The sequence below is a fragment of the Gadus chalcogrammus genome, chromosome 19 (assembly GCF_026213295.1).
Source record: "Gadus chalcogrammus isolate NIFS_2021 chromosome 19, NIFS_Gcha_1.0, whole genome shotgun sequence".
Taxonomy (NCBI): Eukaryota; Metazoa; Chordata; class Actinopteri; order Gadiformes; family Gadidae; genus Gadus; species Gadus chalcogrammus.
The window spans coordinates 18,498,719-18,511,797 of NC_079430.1; the positions used below are offsets into that span (position 1 = coordinate 18,498,719).

At 40.5% G+C, this 13,079-nt stretch overlaps 2 protein-coding genes across 2 annotated transcripts; both read right to left on the reverse strand.

The window, feature by feature from the left end:
- Positions 1-732: 732 nt before the first annotated feature.
- Positions 733-5,391, reverse strand: LOC130372746 (uncharacterized). Its single transcript, XM_056578902.1, has 2 exons — positions 4,871-5,391; positions 733-3,912 (listed from the first exon to the last, which is right to left on the reverse strand). Exon 2 carries the CDS (start codon positions 3,903-3,905, stop codon positions 2,856-2,858), a length of 1,050 nt encoding a protein of 349 aa, XP_056434877.1. The 5' UTR covers positions 3,906-3,912; positions 4,871-5,391; the 3' UTR covers positions 733-2,855.
- A 2,220-nt stretch (positions 5,392-7,611) lies between these two features.
- LOC130372749 (uncharacterized) lies at positions 7,612-10,365 on the reverse strand. The gene is made up of 2 exons (XM_056578905.1): positions 10,197-10,365; positions 7,612-9,770 (listed from the first exon to the last, which is right to left on the reverse strand). The coding sequence occupies exon 2, from the start codon at positions 9,761-9,763 to the stop codon at positions 8,780-8,782; it is 984 nt and encodes a 327-aa protein (XP_056434880.1). The 5' UTR covers positions 9,764-9,770; positions 10,197-10,365; the 3' UTR covers positions 7,612-8,779.
- Between the last annotated feature and the right edge of the window lie 2,714 nt (positions 10,366-13,079).

Genomic DNA, 13,079 nt, shown 5'->3' on the forward strand with positions numbered 1-13,079 from the left:
TTTAGGTCACCCACGACATAAGAGGGCAAAGAGTTTCTGTAATTATTGATCATGTGGTTGATGTTGCCGAGGGTGTAGTACTGGTTGCCGGAGGGCACTGGATCCAGGACACTCTCATAGTTTCCATAGTGATGAGTGCCATAGTCTCCATTGTTTGGTTCAAAGGTCAGCTCTATTGCGTCGTTGTTGTCTATTTCAATGGTGTTAGCAAACCAGTGGAGCAGCACAAGGCTGTGCTTGGGCACCGATTGGCCGAATGGGATTTTCTTCAGGTCGTTGATTGAATTGAGAATTCCATTAGTTGATTCAGTACGAAGGATTAAAAGAAGGAGGACTAAAGAGCCCATAAGATGACTTTCTAACATGGTCGACCTTGAAAAAACACAACACAAAACACATTTAGTCATTGAAAGAAAAGTTGGTGAAATATGGTCTATTGCCTTTTTAAAAATCATAATGATATAAATTGTGTATTCAATCTTATTTGACCATGCATTATTAAAGACTTGATGCAGCTTGGTCATAATGTTCCTTTAAGAGTCTTTTAACAGTTCCAAATCAATGCGCTGAAAATCCAGCAACAACAATAGTCAAATAGAGCCACCATCACTGTCACCTGCCAACACCCACACAAACCCCTCTCCTGCTATTGGTAATAAACTCTGCTGTGATTGTTACAGCAGATCATTTAAAAAAAATAAAGCAAAACAAAAACACACATTTTGAGCCTAATACATAGTTGATTATATATACAAAATCTGTACATTTTTCTTATTTGCAAAACATTACATTTAAATCCATGACTCGTTAGTTTTGAGGTGTGAGCTGCTTACCTGTTATTAGGCTACAGTTCAGTATTGGTGTGGAATCCTTTCTGCCGTCTACTGAGCTTGCAGTCCTGATATGCTTTGGTTTAAAATACAACCCTGCTTAACTTTCTGTTTCACAGAACAGGAACAACTTTGTTGTTTGATTCATTGTTTGGGGCGGGAAGGAGGGGTACTCATGTTAGAGCATGTTTTAAAATGATACAATTTATTCGTTATGTCGTATGGCAGGATTGGGATTTTGCCCACATTCTCTTTGGGACCAACGGTTGTCATACAATGTTTGTTGCCGACACACCCAGAAGTGCGTTCTGACTAGTTTGGTTAGTTGGTGTTTGAAACAATTGATATGCAATGTCATTCAGGTCTTGACAATCACTATTTTACTTGTTAGCATTTGTGATCCAAACCTCAAAAGCTTAGGAGCACCAGCAAACTATCCGGAGCCCCCAACTAAATGTAAGAAGCGCCAACAATAAATTATTATTTTTTTATTGTGTTTATTTTTGTGACCACAATGCTAAAGCGGCTTTCACACATGCAGTCTTACCCTGCAATGTTCCAGAAGAGTTCCTGTATTGGGTCATGTGTGAATGGGAACAGGGATCGGTATTCTGTGAAATCTGCAATGGCCCTGCCTGTCTGTCTGTGTTGTGATAACCCAGTCTCATATACCTATCTGAGCCCATGTGGCCTCACACACTCGCTCACTAAGCACCTGAGATCAATTAAGTCTGTGAGTCCTTAGTCCTAAATCCTCAGGGCTCACTTTGGGATTGGGTCTTGAGAATTACTTTTTTACTTGGTAGCGCACTAACAGCAAAAAAAAAACAGAGCTACCAGCAAAAATCTGCAAAAATGTAAGGTACACGGATTATAATAAAATTGTTTTAATTGATTTCGTTTTTTTTCGTTAATTTCACATACAAGTTTATAAAAAAGAAAACATGTGCTGAAAAAAAGTACATGTGTGGTTGTGGCAGAAACCTGTACAGACTTATATGGAAACCACACCCAAAATACATTTTCATATTAGAATGCAAAACACACACAGATAAGCACAAACCCACACACAATATATATATGTATGTATTGTTTAAATCAGTTGCAAGAAATCAAAATGTAGGTATGAATATATATGGGTTGAGACTTAAAAAGTCATGTTTAAATATATGAACCAAATTATTATTTTAAGAACAAGTGGGATGTGAATACAGGGAAAGTAAGCCTACAGACTGAAAAAAACTATTACAGAAATGTAGAAATTAAATACTTAGCGCATTAGCACAAGTATGTGCTTAAATGTTTGGGAATTATGCTATTCACCAATAATCCCCCCACGGAAATGTAATGGTAGTGCACATCCTCATTGGCAGTGTTGAATAATAATAATAAGACGGTAATAATAATAATAAGGAAGTAACTTTAACTCGTTATCGCAAACTGTGTTTTTGTATTTAATTGTTTTTGTACTTGACCCGTTCTTTTCTATATGCGTGCGTCCATGTCGCATGTTTCTGTCGGTCTGAGAAAACAACAAGATGGCTGATTTTTTTTATTTTCTTCTCTTTTCTTCTTTTGTTCATATATTGCCTGGGAAAGCAAAGGCAAAAACGTCTGTCTTTGTGGAGCCTGACCCCATGGCCTTTGTTTAGTGGAACCGATGTTTCAAAGGTTCCCCAAGATGGCCCAGTACTTTAGTGAAGGATCCCACTGGTGTCCCGGTGGTTCTTGTAGAGCACCGACATCACTCCACCGTGAAGGGTATGGCGTGGAACTCCACTCCAGTGAACCTTGGCCTTCCCAAGGGGGCCAGCTCCCACCTCTACTGTCATCACCTTTAAAGCTAGGCTTGATCTAGCACTCCCCTACATCTCCAAATGTTTATATTTAGTTATATGATATGTATTTGGTGTCTTATTTATTCTGCACTTAGGGTCAGGGTTTCAGCTATTCTATTCTCCTATTCTGGTTTCATTCTATTCTGTCAAGCACTTTGTCATCTGCTTTCGAAAGGTGCTCAATAAATTAAGGTAGGTACTTGCATATTATTATTATTATGCTTATTACTATTGCTACTCCTACTATTAGTCCGCATATCTTGAACGCAAACCAACATTTATTGCAACATTGAACAATGTCCCAGTCCTGGTTTGGTGGTCTGAGGTTGATGTCGTTCTCTGGAATATTCACAGATATGTGCGGAGTAACGCTTGCTCGAACGTTACGTTTCGGAGGACTCGCCAGTACTCGAACGTTGGGTTTCAGAGGAAGCTTCGGTTGTCTAACGTTTCTTTTGGGAGGAAGCTTCGGTTCTCGAACGTTACATTTTGGAGGACGCTTCGGTTCTCGAGCTCTGTTTGGACTGCAAGGGGAATTCCTCTCGTGTATCACGATGAACAACAGCAGTCCAACACACGCCAGCTGGCCCCACGTGTTTCTTACAGACGAAAGTTCGTGGTCAGTGATGCCGCTTCCGATGTTGCCTCCGATCTCTGACAGCTCAGAGTGTTGTCTTCGGTCCAAGGAGAAGACTCTGAGCTCCCTCAAGAGGTTGAAGGTGATCCGGTAGGTGTGCACTGGGTCGTATCCAGTCCCCAGATCCTGATTGGCCTCGTAGTGCTGTGTGATGAACACCTGACCGATGGTGTCCTGGTCCAAGAGCGAGAATATGATGCGGGCCCTGTTGAGTTCCTCACCCCCCAACAGATGGTTTACGTGACCCGCGACATAAGAGGGCAAAGAGATTCCGTTATTGTTGATCATGGGGTTGATGTTGCCGAGGGTGTAGTACTGCTGGCCGGGTGGCAGTCGATCCAGGACTCCCTCATAGTTTCCATAGTGATGAGTGCCATAGTCTCCATTGCTTGGTTCAAAGGTCAGCTCTATCAAGTCGTTGTTGTCAAATTCTATGGTGCTGGCAAAAAAGTGGAGCAGCGGAAGGCTTTGCTTGGGCACCGATTGACCGAATGGGATTTTCTTCAGGTCGTTTATTGAGTTGAGAATTCCAATAGTTGATTCAGTAGGAAGGATTGAGAAAAAGAGGACTAAAAAGCCCATCAGATGACTTTCCGGCATGGTCGACCTTGAAAAAACACAACACAAATCACATTGTAAAAAGAAAAGTTAAAAATAATTGAAAAGTTTGTTCAACACCGTCATGTTCTTGAAGAAAGTAGTCCAATCCGGATTGCTTTTAACTCACTTTATTTGTTAGTGTTTCGGTGTGGTAACCATGAAGCAAAAGGAGGGGAATTTTATTGAACACGCGTTGAGAGAAATACCGCAGAGCTATCTTCTAAACTATCAACGGGGCTGCCCTATGTCTCTGACCTCAAATCTCACTCCCGCTCTGGTTTGTATCAAGTAGGAGTGGCCTATGTGACGTATTGTCTCCGCCTTCCTCACCTGTCTAAAGGTGCTGCCATCTGTTGCTGGAGTAGTTATTGCAGCTTGTATGTCGGGTTCTGCTCCCCTTGTGGCTATGAATAGTAATTACAGTTTATGTGTTCAATCTTCCTCCAATGTGGCTATGTGGGGGGTAATGCAGCTTGTGTGTTCGATCTTGGTTCCTTGTGGCTATGTGGGGCACCTTATGTGCTTAAAATACGTAACAACAGAGACTACCTTTTTAAAAATCATAATCCTTTAAATTGTATATTCATCTGAGTATACCATGCATTGTTTAATTCTAGATTCTGATTGGTCATATTGTTCCAAGGATGTGCATTTTTTTTCCATAACAGGAAACCTCTGTCTTAACAGTTCCAAATCAATGATTTACAAATCCAGCAACAACAATACTCAAATAGAGCTTTCACTGTCAACTGATACACCCACACAAACCCCTGTCCTGCTATTAGTAATAAAACCTGTTGTGGTTATAACTTACTTAATTTGAGAATGAAAATAAATACAATAGCAAAACAAACATTGTGACCCTGATACATAATAATTACAAAATCTGCCCATATAGTTCTGAATTTAAAAAACTATAATATATATATCAATGTCTTGTTAGTTTTGAGGTGTGAGCTGCTTACCTGTTAGACTACAGTTCAGTATTGGTGTGGAATCCTTTCTCCCGTTGTCTGAGCTTGCAGTCCTGATCTGCTGTGGTTTTAAATACAACCCTGCTTAACTTTCTGTTTCACAGAACAGGAACAACTTTTTGGGTTTTGCAATCGATATTCCGGGAAATCTGCAAGAACAGTCAGAAGGATGGCCTCCTTTTGAATGACAGCCCTGCCTGTCCGTGTGTGTTGTGATAACCCAGTATCACAACAACATGTAGCATGGTTGGTCCACAGTGGAAAACATAGTAGTTTCACAATAATGGCTCTAAAATGTTGAAATGTGTGAAAATTATTTTCGATCAGCCTGCATCCACATCACATGTTTCTGTCTGCGATAACAACAAGATGGCTGGAATGTATATCTGTTTGCATTGTTAACATACAAAAATGTCATTGCAAGCTATGACTGCTTTGCCTGTTACGTTGTGTATTTGACAAATAAAGGAACTTGAACTTGGTACGGTGGTTGATATGGACGCTGCTGTCACTGAAAACCAAACATGGCTATTGATTTGGCACATGGCTATTGATTTGGCAGGGTGGGGGGAGGGATTTAGGTGTTGCGTCATTGCAGCTACCAAGGAACTACTGTATATTTAGGGATCCGAGCAGCAAAGCTACTTGGTCCCCAATTGTTTCTGTAACGTTTTTTTTTTTTCTCAAATTCTGTAAAAGTCATACTGCAGCCTATACCGTAAATTGACAACTCTTGAAATTGTCAGGTATGGTTACCAATAAGCCCCACTACCCATCAACCCAAATTTATGGTACTGCACCCAAAGGTGGCGCTCTTGTAAAAAATCATGAATTCGGCTTATTTCTCCTTACTAGATTGACCTGGACTCAATATTCTTTCATCATATTAAACTTTAAAATCTATAAAAAAAAAAAAAAGCCAAACATGATAAGATTAAAAGGCTACAAAAATAATAAAAAAATCCACCAAAATTGCCAAAGAAAATCTTTAGACCAAGACTCACAAAAATCAAACAGAATTTTTTTATTTAATTCCCTTTAAGAAATATTGGCCAATAAAGTTGGAGCAGCTTGCCCATTTTCCTTATTTGACCATTTTGTTATTGTATAAATAAACATACAACTATTATTAGGTGGATACCAATACCCCCCACTAAAAATAGACCCAAATTGTGGTATTGCACCCAAAGGTGGCACTATTTAAAAATAAATTATGAACTAGCCTTATTTCACCTTACTAGATTGACCTGGACTCAATATTCTTTCATCATATTAATTTCTAAAATCAGATGCATCTTTTTCACCCTGGTCTTCTGCTCTAAAAATGTTTCCTTTTCCAACAATTTCATAGAAAATCCAACCGTCCACAGTCTCGACCCATTTTGCCTATATGACCATTTTGTTATTGTATGACTACCATACGGCTATCATTAGGTGGATACCATTAACAGTGCAAATTTTCAGATCTGTACTATTTTAGGAAAGCCCTTAATTCTCTTGTGAAATGTGTGCTTGGAGTTTTCTTGATGATGCGTGCTTATCAATCGACATTTTCCCCATGTGAATGAGGCTGCATGCAGGAATGTCAGTGGCTCAACGGGATAATGAATTGTACTGGTGTTCCTTAGGTGGAGAGTTCAAATCCTGATTAGAACATTATGAACAAGTTGAACATGACATTCTGTCATTGCCACTCATTTAAGAAACACAACATTGAACAGCACCTGAAATTCATCAGGCAATCCGCATTCCGGTTCATTAGTTTCAACGAATCTGACGGCCAAGACAGAGTATGGCATTAAGGAGAACTTCTTCGTTAACCATTTTTCCTTCATAATTAACTGTCATATTTATATTTCTTCCGTTAGTGTTCTTGACTACAAAGGTTTTCATTTCCCCAGAATTTCAAAGATGTTTCAGTTATATGCTTTTAAGAAAGCCCTCAATTCACTTGAGAAATGTGTGCTTGGAGTTTTCTGGATGTTGTATGCTTATCAATAGAGATTTTGACCATGTGAATGGTCAGAACCTGAACTGCAGTGAATGAGGCTGCAGTTCAGGTTTATCAGTGGCTCAATGGGCACCTTGTACATTATAGCATTATGAACAAGCTGAACATGACATTCGGCCATTGCTTTGCAGCTCACCTGAAAGCCGAGGCACAGTATTGAAATAACTGGAACATCTTCATCAACGTCTTTGCTTCATAATTATGTCAAATTTATATAGCTTCCATTAGTGTGTCCTTGACTTTTAATTTTGCTCGGACCCCGTTTAACCCCGCTTGTGGGTATATTTATGTTTATTTCCTTTAAACATACAGTAAAGGAAAGGCGGTAGGTGGGAAATCATATTGGAACCAGCGATATGATTGAAAGTTTTTTTGTCGACAAGATTTGCAAGATTGGAGTAGTTTTCTACCCCTGAATCGTTGGATTTCTTTCCTCAAAGCCCGCCCACATTCTCTTGGGGACCAATGGTTGTCGTACAATGTTCTTCAAAACACGTCGATACTCTAACACTGAATAGAAAAGTTTTAACAAGGTGTGTCCTTGCTGGAGGTTGGTGAACTCATTGTCATCCAATGTCATTCAGGCCTTGAAATGTACTGTTTCACTTGGTAGCATTGGTGCTCCAAACTTATTAAAAGTAAGGGGCATCAGCAAAAATGTAAGGAACACAAATTAAGACAAAAATGTTTTTATTGATTTAGTTTTTTTTGTTATCACAATAATAAGAGTTCTTTTTTTAAAGAACAAGTGGGATGCAAATAAAGGGAAAGTAAGCCTACAGACTGAAAAAATAGTTAAAGAAATCTTTAAATACTTAACTAAAGATCATTAAACATAAATGTATGAGAATTATGCGTCCATTATATTCAAGATCAAGGCCCTCACTGTAATTCTGCATTTTTAAGTATTCACCAATAATCCCGCCACGGCAATGTAACATTCCCCCTCGGGACACCCTAACATGTAATGGTAGTGCCCGCCCTGACTGAGTGTTGAATAATAATAATAATGAGGAAGTACCGGTAACTAACATGTCTCATTTAATGCAGAGCACATTAAACCTACTAAAGCAACGAAGATAAATTAAGATACATTCATCCAGGCCGTACCGAGTGTCCTTCCTAGCAAATGTAGAGAAATTAAAATACATATATATATTATCTTTGTATTATTTGTCATTATTGTAAGGACCCCCTCGAAAATTAGATGGTACATCTCAAGAGGCTATCCTTGAATAAAATAATAACGAATAAGCATTAAACACACACAGACACACAGACACACACACACACACCCATAAACACACAGGAACTTGGATTGTCAAGTGCAAAACATTTACCCTGATTAAACACATCTGAATCAACGTTTATATTGACCTGATATAACGATTTACAGTGTTTGCTGAAAACATTCGTTTTAAATTCTTTAGCTATCGTTTACATATTGTCTGACACCCGAAAAGAGGCAACGACGTATGCCTTTGTGGAGCCTGACCCGATGGCGTTTGTTTAGTGGAACCGATGTTTCAAAGGTTCCCCAGTGTGGCCCAGTACTCTAGTGAAGGATCCCACTGGTGTCCCGGTGGTTCTTGTAGAGCACTGACATCACTCCTCCCTGTAGGGTATGGCGTGGAACTCCACTCCAGGGAACCTTGACCTTCCCATGGGGGCCAGCTCTCACCTCTACTATACTCTTCACCTTTAGAGCTAGGCAGGGTCTAGCACCCCACTACATCTCCAAATGTTTATCTTTATTGTGTCAATGATTGTATGTATTCTGTATCTTATTTATTCGGTACTTTGTGTTTCAGCTATTCTATTCTCCTAGTCTGGTTTCATTCTATTCTGTCATCCACTTTGTAATCTACTTTGGAAAGGTGCCCTATGCTTTAAGTTCTGGACTTGTATATTATTATTGCTATTATGGTTATTGCTATTATTATTATTATTGTTATTATTATTCCTACACATATCTTGCAGGCTGTAGGGCAACATTGATCATTGTGCCTGACCTGATCGAGTTGCCTATGGTGGTAGTCGTTTTCGGGAATATTCAAAGATATGTACGGCGTTGCGCTTGTTCCATTGTTACGTTTCGGAGGACGCCTCGGTTCTCCAATGTTTTGTTTGGGAGGACGCTTCGTTTCTCGACCTCTGTTGGGTCTGCAAGGCAAATTCCTCTCAGTGATCACGATGAACAACAGCAGTCCGACACACGCCAGCTGGCCCCACGTGTTTCTTATGGACAAAAGTTCGACGTTGTTGATGGCGCTACTGAAGTTGGTTCCGATCTCTGACAGCTCGGACTGTTGATTTTGGTCCATGGAGAATTCTCTGAGCTCCCTCAAGAGGTTGATGCTGATCTGGTAGGTGTGCACTGGGTCATACACAGTCCCCTGACCCTGACTGGCATGGTAGTGCTGTGTGATGAACACCTGGTCGATGATGTCCTGGTCCAAGAGCGAGAATATGATGCGGGCCCTGTTGAGTTCCTCCCTCCCCAACAGATGGTTTCGCTGACCGGTGACATAAGAGGGCAAAGAGATTCTGTTATTGTTGATCATGGGGTTGATGTTGCCGAGGGTGTAGTACTGCTGGCCGGGTGGCAGTGGATCCAGGACTCCATCAACGTTTCTATAGCGATGAGTGCCATAGTCTCCATGGTTTGGTACAAAAGTCAGCTCTATCAAGTCGTTGTTGTCTATTTCTATTGTGTTGGCAAACCAGTGGAGCAACGCAAGGCTGTGCTGGGGCACCGATTGGCCGAAGGGGATTTTCTTCAGGTCGTTGATTGATTTGAGAATTCCAATAGTTGATGCAGTAGGAAGGATTGATAGAAGGACTAAAAAGCCCATCAGATGACTTTCCGACATGGTCGACCTGGAAAAAACAAAACACATATTTCTATGAATTGTATATTCATTTTAGTAATCCATGAATTTAATTCTGGTTTCTGATTGGTCATAATTTTCCAAGGATGTGCATTATTGTTCCATAACAGGAAACCTCTGTCTTTTAACAGTTCAAAATCTATGATTTACAAATCGAGCAGCAACAATAGTCAGATAGAGCTATCTCTATCAACTGATACACCCACACAAACCCCTGTCCTGCTATTGGTAATAAAACCTGTTGTGGTTATAACTTACTTAATTTGAGGATAAAAATATATACAATAACAAAACAAACAATGTGACCGTGATACGTAGTGGATTATAAATACAAAATCTACCCATATAGTTCAGAATTTAAAAAGCATTAAATTAAAATCAATGTCTTGTTAGTTTTGAGGTGTGAGCTGCTTACCTGTTAAGACTACAGTTCAGTATTGGTGTGGAATCCTTCTGCCGTCGTCTGAGCTCGCAGTCCTGATCGGTTGTGGTTTTAAATACGTCCCTGCTTAACTTTCTATTTCCCCATAAATGAAACTCTTGATTTGTGAATAGTCCTTCATTCTCTTGTTTGGGGCGGGAAACTCCGGTTAGAACCTGTTTCAAAGCGGTACAATTTAAGTTGAATGTCTTATGGCATAAAAGGTGGCATGATTGGAATTTTGGAAGTCTGCCCACGTTCTCTTTGGAACCAATTGTAGTCGTACAATGTTTGTTGTCAACACACCCAGAAGTGTGTTCTGACTGGTTTGGTTGGTTGGTGTGTGACAATTGGTATCCAATGTCATTCAGGTCTTAACACTTCACGGGATAAGTAGTAGTTTTAAAATAAATGCTCTTAAAATGCGATGCCTACGTTTTTTTGACCCGTTCTTTTCTATTTGCGTGCGTCCACGTCATGTTTCTGTCCATCTGTGAAAACAACAAGATGGCTGACATTTATTTTCTTCTCTGTGAAAAATGCAATCTTTTCATATTGATTCAGAATTAAATTGGTTTTAGGAAAATTTGCAGCAAGAAATGTGCATTTTATCACCATAACCTTCGTTCAGTGATTATATATTCAGTTTAGGTTGGTAGTTATAACCAAGATTCATTCTGAATGGTTGAATTTAGAAAATTGTTAGAATACAACGTTTCCTATCGATGACCACTTAAACTATCAGATCCTAAGATCCAAAAATGCTTAAACATTTGTCAAGTAAGCCTACAGACTTAAAAAAAACAACATTAGAGATCTTTCAACTTAACTGTAAAGAATTGAACGTAAATGTATGAGAATCATGCTTCCATAATAATAAAGTTCAGAGCCCTCACTGTATTTCTGCATATATAAAGTATTCACAAATGTAACATTCCCTATGGGAACACCCCTACAAACATATAATGGTAGCGCCCACCCTCACCTGCAGAGCAGAATAATAATAACAATAATAATAAGGAAGTACCATAACTCGCTATTGAAAACAGTGTTTTTGTATTGAATTCAAACATGTCTCATATAATCGTCTTATTTACACCGACACACACACACACGCGCACGCACGCACGCGCGCGCACACACACACACACTTGAATTGTGAGGTGCAAAAAAATACCAACGAAGAGATACAGATTAAGATACATTTATCCGGGCACATAATGAGTGTACATCCTAGCAAATGTACAGAGAAAATAAAAGTTTAAAGAACCAATTTATAAGCATAGTTGTTGGGACGATGGGAGTTATGTGTTCTCTGGAGGGGGAGTTAGTAAGCAGTCGGGCAGCAGAGTTTTGTACATATTGCAATTTTTGAAGAATAGTGGAGGGGAGGCAATACAGAATGCTATTGCAATAGTCGAGTCTGCAAGTGATGAGGGCGTGGATTGGTGTTTCGGCAGCTGAGGATGAAAGGGTGGGTCGAAGGCGTGCAATGTTGCGGAGGTGGAAGAAGGATGTTTTTCTGACGCGGTTTATGTGTGACTTGAAGGAGAGTGTGGGGTCCATGATGATGCCGAGGTTTCTGACCAGGGGGGAGGGAGTGACAGAGTGACCATCGATGCAAAGTGAGAAGTTCTGGGAGGTTTGGGATGATGGTTTTTGGGCCGTAGATGATAATTTCAGTTTTATTGCCGTTGAGTTTGAGGAAGTTGTGGTCCATCCAGGTTTTTTTGTCCGTGAGACAGTTGGTGAGAGTGGAGAGGATGGCAGGAGTAATGGCTGTGGTGGTGGTGATGTATAGTTGGGTATCGTCAGCTTAACAGTGAAATTGAAGACCATGGCGCAAATGATGTGACCTAGTGGGAGTATGTAGAGGATGAAGAGGATGGGGCCAAGCACTGAGCCTTGGGGGACTCTGTGTGAGACAGGGATGGTGTGGGATCTGTGGTTGTTGATGGAGATGTATTGGAATCTTTCAGACAGGTAAGAGGTGAACCAGGAGAGGGCGGAGTCAGTTATGCCAATGGATTGCAGACGGCTGAGGAGGATGGAGTGATTGACGTGTCAAAGGCATCACTGAGGTCGAGGAGGAGGAGAATGGTGAGGAAGCCGAAGTAAGAGGAGAGTAGGAGGTCGTGGGTGACTTTAAGTAGGGCTTTCAGTACTGTGGTGGGTTCGGAAGCCGGATTGGAATGTTTCGGATAGGTTATTGGAGAGCAGGTATTGCTTCAGTTGCGTTGCGACGGCTCTTTCCAGTAATTTTGAGAGGAATAAAACCTGTTGTGGTTATAACTTACTTAATTTGAGAATTAAAAATACACACAATAACAAAAAAAATATTGGGACCCTGATACGTAGTGGATTATGAAAACAAAATCTGCCCATATAGTTCTGAATTTAAAAAATATTAAATTAAAATCAATGTCTCGTTAGTTTTGAGGTGTGAGCTGCTTACCTGTTAGACTACAGTTCAGTATTGGTGTGCAATCATTTCTGCCGTCGTCTGAGCTCACAGTCCTGATCTGTTGTGGTTTTAAATACAACCCTGCTTAACTTTCGGTTTGATGGCTCTGCGAATATGCCCACCGCCGAGAGGGCTAAGCATAGCCACAAACTAAAGGTTGAGGAGCACTTCAGCATATCTAACCCCCGGCGCATGTGGCAGGGCTTGCAAGCAATTGCAGATTTCAGACCCTCTCATGCCTCCACCCTGTCCACCGACTCCTTTCCAGATGAGCTAAATAAGTTCTATGCTCGTTTTGACTGCAACAACAATGAGGTGGCCACCAAGGCCACTCTGCCTGCAAACCACTTGCCCCTCACCCTCTCCCCTACAGAGGTGAAGGCAGCACTGAGCAGAACCAACAAACGCAAGGC

What these genes read in the sequence shown, in the direction of transcription:
- LOC130372749 (XM_056578905.1), bottom strand. Translation starts at nt 9,763, where the DNA reads ATGTCGGAAAGTCATCTGATGGGCTTTTTAGTCCTTCTATCAATCCTT.
- LOC130372746 (XM_056578902.1), bottom strand. Translation starts at nt 3,905, where the DNA reads ATGCCGGAAAGTCATCTGATGGGCTTTTTAGTCCTCTTTTTCTCAATC.